The sequence below is a fragment of the Biomphalaria glabrata genome, chromosome 11 (genome assembly GCF_947242115.1).
Source record: "Biomphalaria glabrata chromosome 11, xgBioGlab47.1, whole genome shotgun sequence".
NCBI classification, from domain to species: Eukaryota; Metazoa; Mollusca; class Gastropoda; family Planorbidae; genus Biomphalaria; species Biomphalaria glabrata.
Genome location: NC_074721.1, coordinates 27791683 through 27815181, shown reverse-complemented (window position 1 = coordinate 27815181; position 23499 = coordinate 27791683). Strand labels below are relative to the sequence as shown.

Below are 23499 nucleotides of genomic sequence, written 5' to 3'. Positions count from 1 at the left end.
TTTCGGAGGCCGCTTAAAAATTAAAAGACGTTTTAAAAATCAAAGCCTATATACGTTTTTTTATCAATTAGTTTAGATTTGTCGTGTAACTAAATTCAAAACTTTTTTTTTTACCAATCTTTTGTTTATTGCTATTTCATGCTTTTAGCTTTAGCTTCCTACAACTTGTTTGGACAAGATTGAGGAAAGAATGAGGGGATAGCGGAAGAGGTATCAGGGTGAAGATTACCGTAATCGCGTTTTAAGTGAATTTTATAAATATAATAAAAAAGAAACACAACTTTTAAGTCTTCAATTAAAACTCGAAAACTAAAGCCTTAAGCCAAAACTGTAACCACCTTGACAACTAATTAGGTATGAATATAGAATGCTTTATAGGTATGTATTGTTCCTTGAAACTAGAAGATACTAATTTAAATTATTCTATCCCATCTGTAAACTAACAGTTATTTTCTCTGTTCGGTGCCAGACAGAAATACAAAGTGAGTTGATATACGTTTTGTAATAAATGAAGCATTGAGAAGTAGTTTAAATAAAATGTTTTATCTCTGTAGAATCGAAGTTAACGACCAGTTGCACGATGAATAAACGATTGAGCCTAGTGTGCTTTGTTATTGGTGTTCCATCTGTCTCAAGCAAGTAATATTTTGTCATTATAATGGCTAAATGCCTTCTCGGACAATCTCGTGCACTACTCGGGGCTACAAATAAAGGCATTCAAGAAATGACCGAGAACCTAGATATAGAGGGACCCAAAATTGGCCTTCAAATAAACTTGGATAAGACTAAGACTGTGGGAGTGGCATATAAGGCAAAGGGTGCCCCAGTCAGACTTGGTGAGTCAGAGCTTAAAGAGTTGGGCAAGTTTTCATACGTTGGTTACAGAGCCGTTCCTACCAATTTTGCGGGGCCCTATCGAAACGTATATCGAGGGGACAAGTCTGTGTAAAAATAATGATAGTAATTGAAATTACGGCTCTGTAATATAAAAAAAAATTGGTCTTAGCATTTAATCATTCTTTATTAATTAAGTACAAAATCGTGATCAAATTAATCTTACGAGCCTTGCGTGTAGCGAAGTCAAAATTTAGTTTTCTACCTAGATCAGGTCCAATAATACGAATTACCAAATTGTTCAATCTCTTCTTAAATTATGGACATTAAGTATTTTTTGATTAATTTAAAATGCGAGAAGCTTCTTTCGCTAGATGCCACAGTTATGGGTATTGTTAAAAATATTCATAGTATATTAAAGTAGTTTCGGAAAGTAGTGTGTCTTTCTTTCATTGGTGGACAGACAAGCTAGGATTTCTACCGTGATTTTGGTGTTATTTAGTACAATATGCCTTAAAAATGTAATTTCATCTCTCGCTCACATATTTTTTCTGACTGGTCTGTTGATGACGTTAATTCTTGCTCGAGGCTCGCTGTAAAACCTTGGTATGTCATTACGTGAAAGGCTCTTTAAAATAACAAGAAACCTAAATAGAGTGTAGTTTGATTTTATTTGTTCCAATTCGGATATAAGGATTGAAATGCCACAATTTTGCTTAAGCAATTAAACTGTTGTCATCATCAGCATTTCCAGGTATGAAGTTTTCTAAAGATTTATCATACTGCCTTTTACTTTCACGTTTTGCTGGAAAGATTGCAACAACTTCCACGTGTTTCCTCTGCTCTAACAAAGATTTAAACAAACCAACAAACTCTCAGTTTACTTAGCTAAGTCATGAATTTGTAAGAATCCATTGCAGTGCTCAAATCTACTGTTTTACCTTGCAAATCTTTACTTACAAAATTGATTTGGAAAAGCATGTCGTACAAGTGACACTAAGAATTTGTACTTTTCAATGTTTCATACAGTGTTTCTCCTTTACTTTTCATTATCGCATCATTACTCTCTTCAGCTAATTCATGGAGTTTATTTATTTATATATATGCCAAGACTATTAAAATAATTAATTATTGAAACTTCCGGTTTCGGTTACAACTCGCCCTATTTTTACATTTTTATAAACATGAAAGCTGAAAATGCATTTCTTTTGGAGAGTAAGATTGTTTTTTTCCATATTAATGACACTCTAGATGACAATTCTGTCTATTTGTTTTTTAGATGATTTGATAAGTTTTTATGAGATTTTAATAATTTCAATTTTTTTTTATGTATACAATTCCAGTATATTCAGTTATAGTTGTTTAATTTAATAATTTACATCTAGAATTAGTGCGGGGAGAGGGGCCTATTGAAGAGCTGTGCAAACTGCGGCCGCATAGTTTGAAGTGGTCTGAAGCCGGCCCTGCTTGTCAGTATCATAACAAATTTCTGTGATACCTAACATGATGTAGCGTGCCGAATAAAAAAAGGCAGGGAGCATTTTCCAAAAGCTATTGGGCAACGTTGGCATGCGAGTAATGGTAGCCATCTGCCAAATTTGAGAAAAAGACTAAATGTGGCTTAACAAAAATTGCTAAAACGGATTTTAATAATCAATAATAAAGATCAGGTCTCAAACAAGGAAATTCTTTGTCAAAATGAGAGTCGACCACTTTTTCATTAACTCTTATAGAAATGTAAAAAGAATATTGATTAAAGAGGATAGGAGTCTGAAGATTTGTTACGTAACAAAACATGTTCAAATGAAATACATTTTTTAAGATCATTTTGTCATTTTAACAATCATGTATGTTTGTAATGTTATCACAGAGACTTGAGCTTAAATTATTTTGTCAACGCGCTTAATGAATTAAATTGTTATTATTATACACAGTTACAGTGGTCCCTTGATTTTCGCGGGTCTGACTTTCACTTACCACAGTGTTGTAAGAAAATTTCAGTATGCGTGTGTTTGTCGTGGAGTAAGAGTGTCACCATTAAGTTACAACACTGTTTTTTTTTTTAGACGGATTGTTCGGACCGATGTATAAATATACAATAGGAAAAAAAGTAAATACGTCATCATAACGTCAATATCGTCGAAAACTTTCCTTTTAAAGTGTATGAATGACGTCTCTAGCTTTGCTTTCAATCTTATTGCTATAGAAGTAGTTTTTTTCCCCAAATTTTTAGTATTGGCATTGTGACACACAAATAGAAAAACTCCATCGTAACTGGAAATGGTCACAATAAGTTCTACATAAACTCAATAATAATTTATGATTTCTTTAGTCTTACCTTCTTTTTTTAATAATTTAATAAGCGGGAAAAGAAAATTCCGAAGGTTGTGGTCAGTTTCGTTACAGTAGCCTTCATCAGATTCTTCTAGAACCGAGCCAACAAGTTTTACTATCAACTGTTAACAGTAAATAGAATATAGTCATTTTGTTGATTATGTATTAACGTTTATGCTTAACAAAAATATAACATATTCTAGTCACCCCCGTAAGGAAAAACGTCATAATCACTCCTATATTTCCGTCACTTAGTAATTGATATTAACAATTAAATAAAAAATACATAATTTAATACCATCTTTAATACCATCAAACAGAGCTTTAATATTTCCCAAGTAGAGACTTAAAAAAAAAAAGTTGTTAGCACACTGTCTAGCCATTTGTTTAACCTCTTTATTAGCAGTTTTGAAGGTTTCCAAAGATTTTGGACTAGGCTTTGTCATGTGGTCAAGGTGTTTCTATCGCTTTTTCTCGATGCAAGGTTCCATATGTGCTAGATTTGCTTAAAACCAGTCTACATTTTTGTATTTTTTTTGTCTACTGTGTTATGCGTACAACGACATTAACGAAGTTGTAATTCTCCATACATGATCCTCTGGCAAACTATTTATCTATTCAAGACTGCGGAAAAAAAGGGGGAAGAAGATAAATATCAGAGAACTCCTGTATGCTGATGATGCAGCTATTGTAGCTTATTTTGACAAACTATCAGCTGCTTGCCAGAAGTTCGGCTTTACTACTTCTCAATGCAAGACTAAGACATTAGTTCAGAACACCAATACTGCACCACATGTAAACAATAAAAGCCAACCACTAGAAAATGTTGATCACTTTTGCTATTTTGGCTCCATCATATCCCCAAAATCTAATATCTGTAGTGGGCACAGTAGGGCGGGTGGCCGGCTACCGTGGGCACAAGGTTACTGCGGACAGAGCGGATCTGCCGTGGGCAGCGTAGTTGACAGGATATGTCCAGTGAGTTGCAGAGGGTTGGCGTAGCTATGACGTCTCACACAGATCTGAATCTATAGGGACGTCGCACCTAATAGCTTGACAGGTGGGCTGTCGAATAGGCGGGCAATGCCGATAGCGCCAAGTGGTCGAGTTGAGTAGTTCTCAGTAGGCAAGTGCAGTGCTGAATAGCACTAAGCACAGATGCAGGTAAATAGGTCGTTGATCCAATAAATAAATAGGCAGGTCAGTGAGCTAGTGCAGTGCTGAATAGCGCTAAGCACAAAGATAGTTGGTGATTCTTGATACCAAACAAATAGGCAAGTAAATAGGCAGACACCTGAGGCAGGCTGCGGATAAATAAAGACAAGTTAGGACATGTCTCTCATGCATCTTATCGATGCCCTCGACTGAGGTGCATTCGTCAGATTGGTGAAATTGCTTTAGAGCACAAAGGGGAGATGATGACAAATGGGATTTGGAAAATAGATGGCTGATAGTAGCAATATAAAAATGTACATAAAAGGGAAAGTAATAATATAAAATGTACATAGAAGGGTAAATAATAATCTCAAATAAACAACACAGGTGGATAGAGAAAGAAAAAAAAGGAGGGGGGTTGAATTCGGCGGTGGTCAGTGACCCAGACGATTTGTTTACATATGACCGTGGGTCGAGAACAATAGAGGGCGCTTGAATGGAGAGGGTGTCCGTTCAAGCGGGGCAACTCTCGTTAGAGTGAAATGACTACAGGGGAGATAATTAAATACAGGGAGATTACACATAACTTTTTTCTAGACGCAGTGTTAGTGCGCTAGTAAAATTATCAAGGCGGTCAACCGAGATAAAGGAAATAGACTAAGATGTACAAATATATACATGGTTGCATCAACGATCAATTGAGCAAGGTAGCATTAATAGATTAATGCAATACATAAATAAATACATAGGACATGTTTATGTTTTCTACTTACGCCAGTGAGAAATACACAATGCACTAATTAAATATAAATGAAATAGGCAAAATACACATGATATAATCCAATGGAAATATACACAGAGTAATTAAGATGGAATTTGTGATTAAGTTCGGCTTACCACCAGGTATTCCTCTAGGAGGGGGAATAAATGATATAGTCCAGACTCGATTGACAGCGATAGAGGAGTGAAAGTGTCTGGCTTGATTTGGATCTACTTTTTATAGGCCTGGAAAATGCGGGCGGAAACCGGAAGTGTCCTAGGCTTAGAATTATCCTACACGTGGGTGAGGTCCGAAAAGAGATGGGATTCGCATATTGGCGTGTCAAGGGGCGTGTTTGTCCTCGTGGTCTCCTTAATCAAAGAGAGACATAGGAGAAGGAGGGGGGGGGAGTGACTTGCATTCCACACAAGGTGGTGTCCGCTGCGGCCGTCAGTCAGACATCCGGCGGATAAGACAAAAGAGATAGAGTGGTTATCTTTCCTCGATCAAGGGCAGATAAATGAAAGGACTGGCCTAGTTTTCTTCCAAGGTGGTGGACTAAGGTCTAGCCTGGAGGGAAAAAGGTGGGGCGGGTGGAGAATTCAGGGGTAGGATGGGGAAATAATTAAAATAAAATAAATAAATAATGAAAAATAATAATTAATGCTGTGATAAATTTGAGTGACTCTGACAGCGAGTTTTTGACTTGTCACACAAGGACTGTGTGATGAAAACTTTGCTGTACGGGAGGGAAACAGTATCAACCTACTCATGGCAGAAATCTCACTATCTAGGCTCTCTGCAAACTGCACCTTACACCACCAACTTAAAGAACATGACAACTCAGGGCTCCAAAGTAACGTAACACTATAATAGTTGAATAAATAACAGCCAATACTGTACAATAGGCAACACGTACACTGTACAAATATCTCTCCGATAACACCGTTCCGCCGTATCAACTCTTGCACTGGCCTCTCCGTCTCGTTCCGACTTGCACTGGGTTCAACACTTCAGGACTGACTCACACACTAGGCTCGTTGTGTCGGACTCGATTGCAGACCAAGATCAAGACGCCAGTCGTCTCAACTGTACTTGACAGTACTCCGCACTGAACCGTCGTAATGCTCCATACAAAACCACACCGCTGAACTGTGCTGTAGTCGACCGGACTGTAGTGAACCGGGCTCTGAACCCCTTTCCTCGACCTTGCTGTATTGAGCCTTTTTTCTCCACCGTCTTGACTGCGACACCTCCTCTCTTATATAGGGTCCCTACTGGCATTCTCGAACCGGACAGAACGCCGCTCGACGTTTCTAGGTGGTCAGATGACTACAACTCTCGTGACGCTCCTGAACCCTGTTCACGCCGACGATCCTTCCCGAACCGTCCTGTTGATACTCGACTCGGCTGACCGACGTAGCTCGTCACGGTTGATCGCTCGTCTAGCGCTGGCCTGGGGCGATTTGCGTCGGCTGACTATACATACATCACTACCCCCATCTGTGCCACCACCAGGTTTATAACACTATTGTCACCATGTTACGGTTGCAGAAAAGAGTGTGGGGCAACATATTGCTGACTAACAAAACTAAAGCCTTAGTCTACCAGGACTGTGTGATGAGCACTTTGATGTACGAGAGGGAAACAGTATCAACCTACTCATGGCAGAAAAAAAAGCTGAATGTCTTCCACTTCCGATGCCTAAGGTTGGTGTGTAAAAAAAGGTGGCAAAATAAAATAATGAGGAATTTCTACGAAGAGCATGATGCCAGAACATCTGCTCTGTTTTTAGCAGCAGACGCCTTTGCTTGCTTGGCCACGTTCGTAGAATGCCAGTAAGTCGACTTCCACAGGACATTCTGTATGGCGATCTAACAGAAGGCAGGAGAGCCGCTGCTCGCCGACTTTTATGTTATACGGATGCATGCAAACGCGACATGAAGTTTTTTTTTTAATTTGACACTAGTATCTGGATAAAAGTGACACGAGATAGATCCACATGGAGAGCGAGCATATAGGAAAAGAGTCTTGGATTGCAGATGTCATACAGAACAGCAGCAGAAAGAAGGGTGAAAATGCAACGTCGCCTGGCGATTACACATGCCCAACTTGTAACAGCAGCTGTTTATCAAGGATTGGCCTCTTTACTCACACAAAAAGTTGCAAAGTAAAAAGAGCATCTCCTGAGATGTAAAATGCCACAGAGTATAACAGAACGTACTTAACAATCCAAATGTAAAAAAGAAACAAAAATCGACAAAAAGACAAAAAATCTAAAACAATTGTTACCTTAATTGGTTTTTCAGTACCTTGATCATTAGCCTTTTGATTAGGTGTACTCTCACCAACCGGCTTAAATTAAAAGAAACATTGATTTTAATATTTAACAATTCTTTTGCTATGGTTTTAATACATGTAATTTGATGTCAACTAGGTAACAAAATAAATAAATCGTCAATTTTTGTAGTGCAAATGAAATTCTTATTTACCGAAATACCCTGCTCTATATCCTCTTGCTTTTCAGACTTTGGGTTCACTTCATTTTTTCCAAAACAACAATTGAATGTTGACCCATTTTCCTTAAAGAATAATAAATGTGTTATGATTTTAATAACCAATTGTATGATCCTTCAGTCTTACAATAATTGACTCTCACATTTGCATCAATACATTTACCAACACTCTCTACGAGTAATTTCATAGACTTAACACAATTTAAGTCAAGATTTTTAATTCTTAAGATTAAACACGAGTACAGTGTTCGCACTACAATGCAAACCAGTTGCGATCTGCATAATTTTTCTAATCTCCTATTGACAAAGCTTGTCTTCGTCAGCGGCTGTGAGACAACGTCATGGCTCACTCAAAGTGTCACTCAGGTCTAAGCATTTAATTATTTTATTTAATATTCTAATCATCATTTTTCTTAAACTTAGTCCATCGAGCTCTAAAGCGCACAAACACTGCCTCTTCAATCCACCTCCCATCGGGCTCTGATTTCACATTTTACATTTCCTTATTGACACAAGCCATACTAGTTTCTTGACGGGAATTTTCTCCCTTTGACCAATCTGGTTGAACGTCCGACCTAGGCACGACCCTTCTATTCACTTAACTAATGTGGACGATCGGTGGTTGGGACTCTCCCCTTCCCATCCTTCACGCCAGGTAACGCTTTCCCCTGCTGATTCCTCCTCAAAAGCGGCTGGTTATTTTAAAGGGCTACCTCAAAGCATCGGGCAATCTCTTCCATGATCGACTAGTGCTCCCCTTCATTTCTCTGACCACCTGGACAGCAAGACAAAGTGACGCGAACTGACCAGTTTCCTGGTCTCCCAATTCACACCTTTTACGCAATGTCTCTCCATGAGAAACATTCGTCTTGATCAAACGGGGACTTTTCTCTGTGTGGCGCAAGGTTGTCTACATCAAATTGTCGGCTTATCGCCTACCACTACTTCCCCATCCTCTGTCCAACGTTAATCTGGACAAATTTCGTGGTTAAAGTTTATATTATCTCGAGACCCGATAGGGAGCGAATCATTCTCTTGTTTGAGTTCTACACATTTTTATTCATTTTTTTTCTTTTAACTTAGATTGGTTTATATAAAGTAAGGTGCTTGAGTACCATGTTATGTAGTTGTTTGTATATAATTGTGAATTTAGTTACCAAAGTATTTGTGTACATATATTTGGTATCCCTTATGGATAATGAACGTAGATTATTTTGATGCTTATATTTTATATCATGTCTTTTGTAGACAAATGTTAAAGGTATCCCCCTATATCTAAACTAAAATATATTCCACTAATTCTCACATGTATTTAGCTCTTTAGTTATTAGCAATTATCTCAGATAAATTTTTGCTCACCATGAGCCCTTAGCATATTGTTACTTATTTCTGAATCTTCTGGCTAGATGTACTAGTAGGCACACAAATAAAAACACTGTAAAGAACTTGACGACTCAACTCTCAGCTTCATATAACTTTATTGACTATTAAATTTAACAATGTGTTACTGTAACATGTAGCGTAGAAGACTGTACAATATCTGTCAGTTTACAGTTAGCTATACTTCGTTGCAATTCATCTCTTCTCAACTTGCATCGAGCCGTATTCCACAGAACAGACCAACGACACACTTACCAGTGTCGCTCCAGGTCTCCCAAAGCTGAACCACGTCGTACTCAAGTCTACCGAATCAGAGCCGTACACGTCTTACATCGACTGTATCGACTGTAACGGCTCAAGTCCACTGTAGTTCGCTGTATAGACTTTAACGACAGTAGTCCACTCTAGTTAACTCTACCCTAGTTAACTTGCATCGAGTCGTACACATCTCTCCTCTACTGTCTCGCACAGTAGACAACAGTACCGACGACTCACTCACGACTGACTTTCACATTAACTCTCTGGCTTATATAGAGTCCCTAATCGCTTGTCCAAAGTTGCACAAACACTCCTAGTATCCTCTGGAATAACATGTGAGGAAATGTCACATCCTGTCTTTGTTTATACATGTAGATTCCAGAAAACATCGGCTGCATTGTCATCTTGCCGGGCTCACAAGTTGTGACCTCTATCTGTCACTGGACATTGCTAGTACCTTCTGGAATAACACGTCAGGACACGTCACATCCTGTCTTTGTTGATACATGTACATTCCAGAGTACAACCGCTGCTGTGTTATCTCGCCGGGGTCATACGTTGACCTCTACCTATCACTGTCATTTGTAACACTATTATAATTGATTAATTCCTTGGCAGAAAATTATCATAATATTTCTGTAGCATGTCATATAACCATATACCAAGTATATATCACGTTTCATTCCCTTGTATGGAATATCAATGTATTATTATATTTTTATATAAGTCATCGGCTATGTTGGCCAAAACAAACTACTTCGGTAAAGTAAAATTGTAGATGGAGACTTTGTACCAGCTGTGTTTACATATGTGAAAGCTTGGGCGAGTATCAGTCATTGATCTCCCTTTCCCTTTTATCTCATTTGTCTATGCAATATATGTAACTGCTATTCAACGGGGCTGGTGAACATAACTTTTGTAACCTCATTATTATTTCTCCTTATGGGATGTCCACTTATTTATGTTATCTTCCTTAGTGGGATACAATATTTATTTGTTAGCTCCATTAATTTATGAAACTAACTTATTGTTTATATATGATATTCTCATTCTGAGGATGTCCTTCTTAGAAATGCATCTACATCTTTTATTTTTAACAACGATTACTGTTTGTTTTAATTAACTAATTATTTATAAATTTAAAATCAATGAACCATTTGCATCCCACCTAATATACCCAACCACACACCAAAAATAATTGTTACTCTAAAATATAAATTTACTCAGAGCATACAAAATGCAAGATAGGTATTCTTATAACTTTGGTGCTGATACGGATTTGGGTAGTATTGAGTATGTAGTCAGACGATGCAAATCACCCCAGGTCAGCGCTAAACGAGTGGTGAATCGTGACAAGTGGCGTCGGCCAATCGCGAATATTGGCAACAACAATTTAATAATTTTCAAATTGCATTATTTGTTTGCCAAAAAGATCAACTGCTTCAAGAAACATCTAAGGTGAACAATACTTAGACCAGTCAGGACAGGAATGGTCATGTAATCAACTAAAAGTGTTATGCGAATTTCCTCCGGCTTCTAGAAGGCCTTTGGGGTCACTATATAGAGAGTGGAGATGTCAATGACAGGACGGTACACTACAGACCATGCATGGTTAAGTTCAGTGTTGTTCAGCGTTGTGTTTTCTTACGATTCATTATGACGGGTCGGTGCGGAGTAAAGGAAAGACATCTCACAAGTACGAAACGACTTCTTGATCTTGATGTACGATCAAGTCCGACACAACGATACAGGTGGGTGAAGTCAGCCCTAAATAGCTGAACCCAGTGCAAGTCCGAAACGAAGCAGAGTCCAGTGCAAGATTTGATACAAATGGTACATGAGTTGGTATGTTGATGCGGTTATTAACGGTGAAATATTTGTATAGCCCGTGTTACGTACAGTATTGGCTGTGATTTATTGGACATTTAAGTGTTACGTTACGTTTATATTATTTCAATAACGGCTATATACATTTTCTTAGAAATTTTAATATATAGATGTATAGTTGAGAAACAAGAAAAATATAATAAAGCAATAAAACAAAATGTGATAAAAAAATTGTAGTTGTATCAATTAGTTTGAATTAGTCACTACATTTGTCCCTCAGAGGAGTTCAATGAACTCAATGCTTTTAGTTGACACGTTTCTACATCAAAAGCTACAGTCTGCGGGATTTTTCAGTGCTCAGACCAAAGGTTTGGAACTCTCCATTGAGCCTACATTTTAATTGTTAACAGCGCTTTATAAAAAAAAATTGTATTATTGTATAGTAGATCGGAACCAAAAACAATAAATAAATCTATTTGCGTTTAGAAATATATTTATCAATTTGTTTAGCACTATTTTATTCTTTTAGCTTTCTAAATTCATTCTGATCCCGTCCTTATCTGTAACAAGGGAAAAACATTATACCACTAACGTCTCTGACTTACAGCACTACACTTAACGTTTTTTTTTTGCAAACAAGAAAAAATGAAACATATGGAATTATCTTATTGTAGGCTCTAGTTGTATCAGCAAAGTCAATCCACCTACATGTCTCTTTGTGATTAAAGTGTAAACAATTTACAATTTATAAATGGTGCAAACCACATTAACCTTGAAACATTTTATTTCATTTGTTTTCACTAATAAATGAAGGTATATACATTTTTGTAAAATTGGTACTTCTTTAAGAGAACCAAAAATATTTCCTAGAGCAAAAATAAAATAAAGGTAGAGAAGAATGTAAGAGAAGAGTTTGGATAAGCAATTTTCAAATCTAGATAGATAGACAGCCAGGCAGATTGATAGATAGTTAGATAGATAGAAAAATAGATAGATAGATAGATAGATAGATAGATAGATAGATAGATAGATAGATAGATAGATAGATAGATAGTAGATATATTGTGACAAGAGGGACAATAAGGGTGGCTACCTTTTTTTTTTTATTAGTGTTAGTCCCCTTTATTACTGTTTACTGTTTACAATTGCCACTCTCTCTTGAGTCTTTCAACTGACCAGAGTAGTTTGAACTAAATCTCTATAATGTTTAACTAGTACTTGTGTTGTTGTACTATTGATGTGTTACACAAGAGGAGTGTTCCACTGTTGTGGGAAGAGTATTTCGATAATGAGCTAAGTAGACTTTATTTAGTTGTTAGTACTAAATTGGTTTATGCAAATAGTATAGGTCTACTTAGTCTCTTATTCTCTACTGTATGTTGTTTTAAGACATCTTTTGTTTAGATACTAGACAGAAGGGTGTCTCATAAGTGACTTCATTTCATTGTTTATGAATGTATGATATTATTGTAAACCATCTTTTTGGTTTTTCAGCAAAAGACATTATTGTGCCTCTATGATGGTGGTTCTTTAATTATATTGACTGGAATCTGTCTTGCTACTTTGCTTTGTTTCATTATGCCATTTTCTTTGGTGAACCTTTATTGCCATTTATATTTTCCATGATCTTTTTCTTTTGTTTGTAAATAAACTCCTTTTTTTGTTGCAATTGAAATCTCAGAATTATTACTTGGTCTGTCTCAGTAGTTTTGTACATCTAGAGGCTATAGTTATTAACCTAGATAATATAATTGGGACCACAAAGTACCACTGGACTAACTTGCTAGTACACTTCAGGTCATTGGTCTTATGACCTATCATAATACTAGGTCACAAAGATAGAAAGATAGATAGATAGATAGATAGATAGATAGATAGATAGATAAAAATTTCAATGACACGTTACATTAACATTATGACTATAAAATATACATAAGAGAAATTGATTAAAAGTAACAGTAAATCTCCCCTTTCACACAATGCTGTTTACAGAGCAGATGATGTAAAGTTCACGTTTCTGTGGCCAGCACAACCACCAGCCGCCTTTACTTTCCCCAACTAATGTCAAATACTCAGTGGACTTAAAATCGTCATAAAGATCCCGAAACTAAAAATCACCAGGATTCGACCTCTGATTGTGATTGTGTAATGGAGTTAGTAAGTAGTTAGTGAAATCAATTGGAAATATGGAAATTCTATATGATATTACCTTGTTTTTGTTGTTCACCCGTTTCTTTTTAATATTTATGGACGCATCTTTCTGCTAAAATTATTATTTGAGTGAATAAAAATAAATTAGTATTTTGTTAACAAAATAATACTCCAATTGCATTGACTTTAAGTATTAAAAAAAAAACAATTTCTATTGTATCAATTAAAAAAATATATCAATATACATACATTTTGAAATATAAGATATGTGTCTGATTCCAACGTATGCTTTGCATCAATAATGCTTGAAGTACTTTCTGCCTCATCCGCTTCCATTTCTATTTTAAAAAAACGAATGGAATTTTTCTTAGTTAATGTAAAATATATATTATTTATCACCGAAATTGAGCTCCTAGTTACGAAGGTTCGAATTACGTTTTTTTTTTTGTTTTTTTTTTCACCTTTTATGTGCTTGCCATAAGAAACGGTTCGATAGATTCAAATAATTACAAAATATCGACAAAAAAATAGAAAATTACATATTTTAATATTTTATGACAAAGCTATTTTACTAGTATTGATTACATTATAAAATGAGATTTAAGGTATTTTGTATACTTTATGGTATAATTGATTATAATTTATAATTGATTTTTAATATAAACTATTGCATATTTTGGAATATGTGGCTCACTATTCTTAACCTGTTAGTTTGCTTTCTAATTTGCATTAAATTAACATTTAAAATTGTCGGCTGCTAAACGGACCAAACTGCTGAGTATATTAAACAAAGTTCCCACCATAGATAAGCCTAAGCAATCATGTATTTAAAAGTTTAAACCAAAACCTGGATAAGACACAGCAGCTACTTGGCGATTGACAGATTGACAGCTACATTTCTTAATTGACTTGGAGAAGGGCAACAGTGTTACTTTTGCAAACGTAAGCTGGATTTCATGTAAGCTTTTTTGTTGGTGACAGGAACCTATAAACTAACTACGATAGTGACATATGACGAACGGTTGTCTTTTTATGAATGTAACAGTTTATTTTTATGAAAATAAATTGAAGAAATTTAAATGTACTAAATAATTCAAAAGTTATTCAATTTTTTAAAAAAGTATACTTGAAAATAAAAGAAAATACATTTTTAGACAAATGCACTCAACTAAACATCCAAAAATGTATTATTATGGATGTAGTTACTCAACGATCTTCTGGAAGTATACGGGTATACATTCATCAACTCATCAAATGCTTCTTACTTTACAATCTCTAGTTCTTTACATCTTGAGACATACCAACTCTCTCTACCGTCTTGATGATACAGTCATAGTTAATAATCAGGGATTAAAGCCACAACAACACTGGGTCCAAAACAAAACTAAAACTGAATTGATGGCAAGGGTTTTCAGCAGCAACAGCGTCTGATATAAGACCAAACAGTACTTAAGTCAATAACACCTCTTTCAAGTTACAGGTCTACTTTCTTTCAGTATACACAATACACACTGGTCATTCTTACAAATCAAAACATTGAGGACTCATTCAGAAGAGAGTTTAATTAGGGCTATCCAGATAAAAGTCACAATAAGCAGACTAAAACATAAAGATGGAGATACTGACAGTTGGTTACAAAAATATACAGGAATTTACAACCGAATCAAACCCAAACTTTAAAACTGATCGGTATTAAGCGAACCGAACTAATTGTTTTTACATTGACCGATTTTGCAATATTTAAAAAAAAAAGAAAAGAAAAAATGTTTTTTAGAGAGATTTTTTGACAGTTTTTTTTATTTTTTATTTTTGAAAACTGGATCATTTTGTATCTTCTTCTTTTAATGCACCTTGAATGGTAGCGAACCTTTTATTATTGTTAATGAAATTGGAGAGTAAAAAAAAACAACTATAAGTAGAGTCTGAAAGTAAAAACTACCAGGAAAGTGGAAAGATCTTTGTCTTTTATGGAGCACGAAAATAAGCCAACATTTTTTATTGGTATAGAGAAATGTGTTTCTGTTTTTAAAGAATGTAGCTTTTAACAGCATTATAAAATCAAAAACATACACAAATATTGCGGCATTTTTAGTTTGCGCCACAAAGACAAGATTGCAAAGAAACGCCTAGAGATTAGTGCATTGGTTGGCAAAAAAATTCTGTTACGCTTCCGCTGCCTAAAATGTAAGTACATGTTCATACTTCGCAAACCAAGCTTTCCCATTTCACAGGGCAAGCAAGCAAAAACAGGCTTTGTCATTTTCCTTTGCAGAAAGGTGAAACTATTTCTTATAATAATATTAAGCTTGTCTTCGAGTTAAAATATTAATTAGGAATGCAGTATTTCCGCTATCTCAGCGGACCCAGCTGTGACCAAATTATTTTGCCTTCATCTATCGTAGAAATAACCATTGTCGCATGTGGTTGATTTCGATTTTCTTTTCGCTGTCTACGTCTGTGCTCAGTAGCGGGATTTTCTTTTGGTCTCAAAAGTGTATCCCGCGGCCTTTGAAAGTTAGAGAAAATTTTTACTTTTTAGATTCCTTAAATGTGGAAGTTATAAAAGCAAATAAAAGCAAAAACAAGAACCAGTCTTAACTACCATCAGCTCACCATTTAGTGCAGAAGCTGACTCAGCTCCGGAGGACATGACTCAAAGTAAATTATGACATAAAAAAAAATTCCAGTCATATCTACCATATGCCAGAAGCTGTATTTCTACTCTTTAAAAAATTTGTTGCTAAACTTTCACATTATTTGGATACAAATACATGTGTGAACAAGTACAGTTTAGTGGAAACTAAGCAAGTGTTATCACAGTTTGATGCTGACTGCTAGTAATTTGACAACAGTCAAAAGATTACGACTGGTAAGCTTGTTTCGCTATTCATTAACATAGCTGACTAGTGTTAACAGTTAAATACTTAACATCAGTTACAACTATGCATTAGTAGTGAAATGATATGATGTGAAAAGACAATATACTTTTTTTTGTAATCGTAAAATTGGTTCCAAAGCCACGATTGGGAATGGAAAAATGAATAGTGAATGTATATTCTACCTTATAAAGTAGAAATTAAGGCTTATGTATGTATGAATGTATGTATGTATGTATGTATGTATTTATGTATGTATGTATGTATCTATGTATGTATGTATGTATGTTAGGAATAGAAATCAAAACCGTTTCACTAATCTTGATAAAACTTGGCAGAAATGTTCCTTGGATACTAACTTATAATTTAGTGTATGTATTGTAGCCCTACAACAAACTTAAGACTAGTTAAGACCCTCAAAAAAATTGACCAACTCTATTAAAGCTATAGTATTTTATGGATTTAGGCTTTGTTTACAATGTTGACATGTGAAAAGATCGAAAGGATTTATATCTAAATCTATATTTAAGAATTACACTTTGTGTCATATAGTTGTTTTTTTACTTTCACATAGAATAATAAAACAGATTTCATTATATAATGAAATTAAACTTCAAATTTGTGTCTTAAAAGCATTTTTTACATAAATTCGTTCATTATAGCTGCGAATTAGATTTCCTGACGAACAATATATCATTAGACAATACCGTAATGTTGCACATCTTTCCATTCCTAGATCTAAAACCCTAATTCAACTCTAAGATGATAGAACTTCTCTTCGCAAAGATAGTTTTATACTTTAACACATGAACATACTAATTATAGTCTATTCATTTCATATTTTAATCAAATTAACAATCAAATTTGTTTTTGAAAAGCATTTTTACATGAATGCAACTCTATTCTTAAAATCGCGTGAATGTAGGTCAATTTTATCTCCATTCATAATATTTTTTTATTCATGAATTCATGCATTCGCTTATAACATTATTGTTTTCTTTGTTTCTAATGCATTATATCAGTGACTACATCAGCAATACGCAAGTTAAGACCCGAGGTAAGCGGGTAATATCTGTCTAGTATGGTTTAAATATGAATTAAAAGAAATTTTACACTGTTAGCAAGCGTATTTTTCAAATTTGTAAGTACATATATATATTTATATGGTCCCCCAGTCCCAATTTTTTTTAAATGCAGAATCTGAAAGAAAAAGGTTGCTCAGCCCTGGATTATAGGACTGTTTATAGGAATGCTTATTTCCAAATCTTTAAAAACGTATCTGAACTGCCTGTGGTTAAGACAACTAGCTCTTATAATGACATCAATGATCAATGAGATATTAGGGTCAATAGCATGTTTTATATTAAATGCAAATTTGCATAATCAATCCTGTGTAGAGGTAAGTTTTGGTTGGAATATTGTTCTTTAATTTCATTATAAACACACATTTGTCTCAGTTAAAGCACGGGCCCCATCAGTTGTTACACTCGCAATCTGAATCCACAGTTCTTCATAACATAGAATAAATACTGAATGTGCGTCTTTGACTCAATGTTTCAATGTAGGCCTTCTTTAACTTTTCAGAATGTCAAGATAAGACACTGTTTCGTTTTTTTAGCCACTTCATTACAAGAATCGAAAATTTGATAAATTACATAGAAATAGATACTTTCAAATATCTATTTCTAATAATCATGTATATTTTGCAAATACATTCTGAAGACAAATCTAAGAATTTTAGAGGTTCGCGGGCCGCAGAAAACACGCCAGTTTGCCGCATATAGCGCGAGGTCCGCTGCTCTAGATGTATTATTAAATTAAATTACATACCTGATCCTAACCATTACTATACATTTTTTTCAAAGTATTCATTTTAAAATTTAAAAATAGAAAAATACTAAGCTCATGTTAGCTCATGTATGAGATGGGTACGAACAGTAGTAAAGCAGTATTGTCAAATGTCAAGGTTGTGTTCAGTAGTTCACGTAACAACAGTTCCAGTTGACCTGTAAGTCTTGCAGACGTACAGTCCTTACTCTTTGACACTGATTATGTAATTATGAATGACTAAATCATAGATAATTACCTCTTTAAGACTAATAGGCTACGGTAAACGTGATTGAATAGCCGTGCGGAACGTTTTGCTAGGTAGCTGTCTGTTACGCTCAGAAAGCTCTTTTCATTCCCTCGAGGCTAGGGTTGAATGGATGAATGAACTTTGCGACTTTAACCTAGGACGCACGTTATGTCTGGCACGCAGTATTTTGGAAGCCTTATCGGCATCCATATGATACCAATAACCATGCAGGCTCTTGAGGTGACATTTTTAAAAAATTTCAAATACAGTTCCGTTTCGGTAAAGACAGCATCTTATGACCTGTTGATTCTACGAGGCTATCAATGTTTAACAGTTCACATTAGCATCAATAAAGACAAGTAGCCCTAATTAAAATACATTAAATCAGATTTAAATAGGAAATCGCGTAGTGATCAAGTTTAAACCAGTTGCGAACTATAGTTATAGTTATTTCTATATGAAAGAATCATGGGTCAGTTATATTTTTTTTAACATAAAGGAGACTTTTGAAGTATTGATTCCTTGATAATAATAAATAAAGAAATAAATTGTTTTCTTGACTTTCGAGGAGATACGATCTGAGACCGCCCTCAAAAATACAATTTCCGCGGTATTTAATTTCATATGCGTACAACATTTTCGTATAGGAACAACTTTACATCTTTTAAATTTGACCTTCTCTTAATAATCTTTACATCCCAACTGTTTCTGACGTTATTGCCTGTAACGGAGCAACGAGCTATTGGTCTACACAGGTTGCGACGCCGCAGGGCAATTATGAGGCCTTCTAAAACGATTGATGTTCTATACTGTAACCACTATTTGGCTTTGGCGTTCGGACCACGCATCATGAGAGATAATACATTATACTAGCCATATTAAGAGAATGGTCATCATTTCCTAAAAGACTCAGTTGTCTAAAAAGGGTGGGTTTGGACACACACCTGTGTGCTCATACCTGTAGAGCGAGGAAGGCGTGGGTGCGGGTGGATAGAGGTTCTAAAAGGTGTTAGAGAGTTAGAATGCGTGGGTGGTGTCCAGCATGGTTAAACTGCGTAGATAATTATATATATATATATATATATATATATATATATATATATATATATATATATATATATATATAGATATAGATATATTGTTATAAACCTGGTGGCGGCACAGATGGGGGTAGTGGTGTGTGTGTTGTCAGCCGACGCAAATCGCCCCAGGCCAGCGCTAGACGAGCGGTCAACCGTGACGAGTTACGTCGGTCAGCCGAGTCGAGTATCAACAGGACGGTTCCTGAAGGAACAGAGCTCAGGAGCGTCACGAGGAATGTAGTCATCTGACCACCCAGAATGGTCGAGCGACGTTCTGTCCGGTTCTATAAGGCCAGCAGGGACCCTATATAAAGAGCGAAGGTATCAGAGGCGAACCAGTCACAACGTCCCGATCTACAGTTCGTTACAACGGCTCAGTACAAGTCCGAGGCGAGACAGAGAGAGACCAGTGCAAGAGTTGACACGGCGGAGAGATATTTTACAGTCTTGTGTTACGTGCTGCCAATTGTACAGTATTGGCTGTTATTTATTGACATTAAACTGTTACGTTAATTTGAAGCCCAGAGTTGTCAAGTCCTTTAAGTTGGTGGTGTCTGGTGCAGTTTGCAGAGAGCCTGGATAGCGAGATTCGTAACAATATTATTAGTGCAAAGCGACAAGCTAAAAAAAACTCCGTAAATGATTTCTTCTGTGACCGTCTTAACAACTGTTTGGTTACTACTTACATATTATCTGCTTTGTTTATATTCATGCAAAATGTTTCTGAATCAGTTACGCTTATCAACCTTAAAAGGGGAAATTACAATACAGTATGTAATTAGTAATCTTATCTTATCTTATCTTATATAATACAGACGTTACTTCAAAAAAGATGATTACGTCCTACGTGTCTTGCATTTAGTCATACATATTATGACTTCAATTCAGTCAAGTCACTGGTTTTCCTGGCTAGCTCAGGCAAGCCATTCCAAGCTCTAATAGCATTTGGGAAGAAGGAGTATTTGTACAAATTTGTCCTAGCATATGAGACGAAGAATGTGCCTTTATCTTTGTGTCTTTCAGAATATTTTATTAAATTTAGTTTTTGTATTTGAAGATTATGGTTTAGTGTTTTATGTATAATTGCTACTTTACTTTTGAGTCTTCTGTCCTGAAGGCTTTCTAAATTTAGTGATTTTGCTAAAGGTGTTACTCTAGTCAAATGTGAATATTCGTTTGTTATAAATCTCACTGCTCTATTATGTGTCTGTTCCAGTTTCTTAATGTTTTCTTGAGTTGAGGGGTCCCAAACAGAGGATGCATATTCTATTATTTATAGAAATTTCTTTTAATAAATTCAAATGCTTTGTTTGATTTTTTAAATAGTTTTATCAATATGTGGATTCCATAACAGTTTTTCATTTATTATAACACCTAGGTATTATGCGTTTTTAGTCTGTGTTACTGGTTTGCCATGAATAAGATAAGTGGAGTTAATTTGTTTTAGTTTTTTTTTGTTACTCTTAAGAACTGACATTTTTCTGGGTGGAAAGACATGCTCCAATGTGATTCCCATTTCTGTAATTCATCTAATTCTCTTTGTAAAATATCTGTGTTTTGTGTTGTTTTTATTGTTCTATATATTATGCAATCATCTGCAAATAATCTAACTTTTGTTCCTGAAGTAATGAAATTTGGTAAATCATTTATGTGAATTAAAAATAGTAGTGGACCCAAGACTGTTCCTTGAGGTACACCTGAGTTTATTGTTATCGGTGTTGATTTAGAGCCATTTATTATTATAGTTTGTTCTCTCCCTATCAGAAAATCTTTAATCCACTGATGCAGTGGACAATTAATGCCGAAATATTTTAATTTTTTTAAGCAAACTATGGTGGTGAACTTTGTCAAAAGCCTTAGAAAAATCTATTAAGATAGCATCTATTTTATCACTATTATCTAAACCTTTTGAAAAGTCATCAATTAGTCATATTAGTTGTTTTTCACATGATCTATATTTCCTAAAGCCTTGTTGGTATGGGGTAAAGACATTATGTTTGTCTAAGTGGTTTATGTTGTTGATACATATTATGTGTTCTAGGATTTTACATGTGATGCTAGTAAGTGATACTGGTCTGTAGTTTCCTGGGTCAGATTTTTCTCCTTTTTTAAATAGGGGATGCCATTAGCTTCTTTCCATTCATTTGGTACTCTGCCCTGGTTAAGCGATGCCTGAAAGAGTATATATTTAAATACTGGGGCTAGCTCATTGCTTAGTTCTTTGAGTAATCTAGCTGGAATACCATTAGGTTCAGTCGCTTTATTTGGTTTGGTGTTAGCTAATATTTTTTTATTTCCATTTTCTTGTACTATTATATCTTCTATGTTGTCTACTTGGTTCAAATTAAGTAATTTGTCTTTGTCTCCTGGGGCTGAGAATGCTGATGCAAAGTATTGGTTAAGAATGTTTGCTTTAGTTTCATTATCATTATGTATTATGTTATGTTCATCTTTTAATGGCGTTTTGCCTGTTGTTTCCATTTTCTTAGACTTAATGTATGACCATAGGTTTTTGTTGTTATCTTTAGATATTTCATTGTTTATGTAGTCATTCTGCAGCTGTCTGCTTACTTTTTGGGTTTAGTGTTTAATTTTATATACTTTTTGTAAACTCTTTCTGCCTTAGTTTCTTTAAATTTTCTATATAGTTTTCCATCTGTTTACAAAGCTTCTTTAGTCTATTATTAAACCAGCATTTATTTATTTTGTTTGATGTGTATTTAGTTGGTATAAGATTTTCTATAATGCTTTTAAGATTGTTTTAAATGAAATTCCAGAGGTCATCGACTGGTTTGTTAATGTATTTTTCTAATAAGAATGTTTGTTTAAAGTTTAATGCAGCTTGGTGTAGTTGTGTTAGGTTACATTTATTTCAGAGAAAGATTTTGCTTTTGGGTTTAGTATTGGCTACTGCTTTTATCTGACTGTATTTTTATGATCTCATGGAAGAGAGCACCTGGCCGCGGGATACACATTTGAGACCAAAAGAAAATCTGCTGACGAGGATAGACAGAGATGGCGCAGCAACCGGAAATACTGTAATCCCCACTCGATGAAAAGTCTTATTATTTACATGGTTAAAAGGTTTATTTTAATTATAAGCAACATCTTTGTTGATATATTACATTCTATTTTATTTTTTTTCAAATCACAGATTTATTTATAAAAAGGAAATTTGTTAAGAAAAAACAAGAAAGAAAGAAAACATGAAATATTTACCTAGGCTGCCAAAAAGCAACGATCTGTTTGAATGAGTTACTTTCTATGATAACAAATGTTTCATACTTATACACTCCTTATCTAAATATTTTCCTAACTAATTTATTAACCACCTAAAAAACCTTTTAAATAGATTTATTGCCATTGATAACAAAAACAGTTTGCATTCTAGTAACTAATGACAACTAACCTATAACGAAGTTCCAAGAACAGATTAACAGCAACCATTTCAACGTAACTTTTAGTAATCAGCTAGGAGAACTAGAGCGTGAAATCAATGTATTGTTATGTTCATTTCTACGTTAAGGTGACATTGACGCAACAAAGACCAAGACGAACTCTAGAACTATATGTCAGCCGACTTGACTAATTCCAAATGGGATTAATGAGGCCTTTACAACTGTATAAACATGACACATTTTTTAAGAACAACAAAATAAGGAATAACAGTAGAAAATAAAGTAACTCCTTTCAGACCTTGCAATCTATGGGGTGGATTATGTAAAGGTTAACTGTTTCTTTAAGCTAACTGTTAACAAGCAAAAAAGTCAAGTAACCATTGGAGTTGGGTGGACTCAGAGGCGTCGTTAAAATCACAAAAATAACAATCAAAGTCTTCACCGAGATTTGAACCAGGAACATATTAGTTTAGTTAAGTAGCTAATCGCTCTAACACTTAGCCAGCAATATATTTATATACATTTTATATATAATATACAAGATTACAGAGGTGGCTAATGTGACGATTGCACTTGCCGGGGATTATATTATCAAACTTGATAATTCTATGAAATGAAGAAACATCTCTGTATTTTCTTCAAAACTTCTTTAATAATACTTCTTCAACTTCTTTAACATCAAATTAACTTCTCAATTCAACAAAAATTTGACTTGATACTTAATAAATAAAACTTAAAGATATATGAAACTTTACTTAGTATAACTTCAACTTTAACTACTGTAACTTCAATTAATATAACTTCAAATAATATCACTTCAAATAATATTACTTCAACTAATATCACTATAA

At 34.9% G+C, this 23499-nt stretch overlaps 1 protein-coding gene across 2 annotated transcripts in view; it reads right to left on the bottom strand.

Moving 5' to 3' along the window:
- Positions 1-22804, bottom strand: part of LOC129921690 (uncharacterized) — a 140931-nt gene extending 118127 nt beyond the window's left edge. For both annotated transcript variants that reach the window (XM_056004109.1, XM_056004108.1), the window contains exons 1-6: positions 22470-22804; positions 13465-13553; positions 13274-13327; positions 7576-7665; positions 7376-7438; positions 3173-3290 (exon numbers count right to left, since the gene is read on the bottom strand). In XM_056004109.1, coding sequence (XP_055860084.1) covers positions 3173-3290; positions 7376-7438; positions 7576-7665; positions 13274-13327; positions 13465-13551 — 412 coding nt within the window. In that variant the 5' untranslated portion in view covers positions 13552-13553; positions 22470-22804. The remainder of the gene's footprint in view (positions 1-3172; positions 3291-7375; positions 7439-7575; positions 7666-13273; positions 13328-13464; positions 13554-22469) is intronic.
- Between the last annotated feature and the right edge of the window lie 695 nt (positions 22805-23499).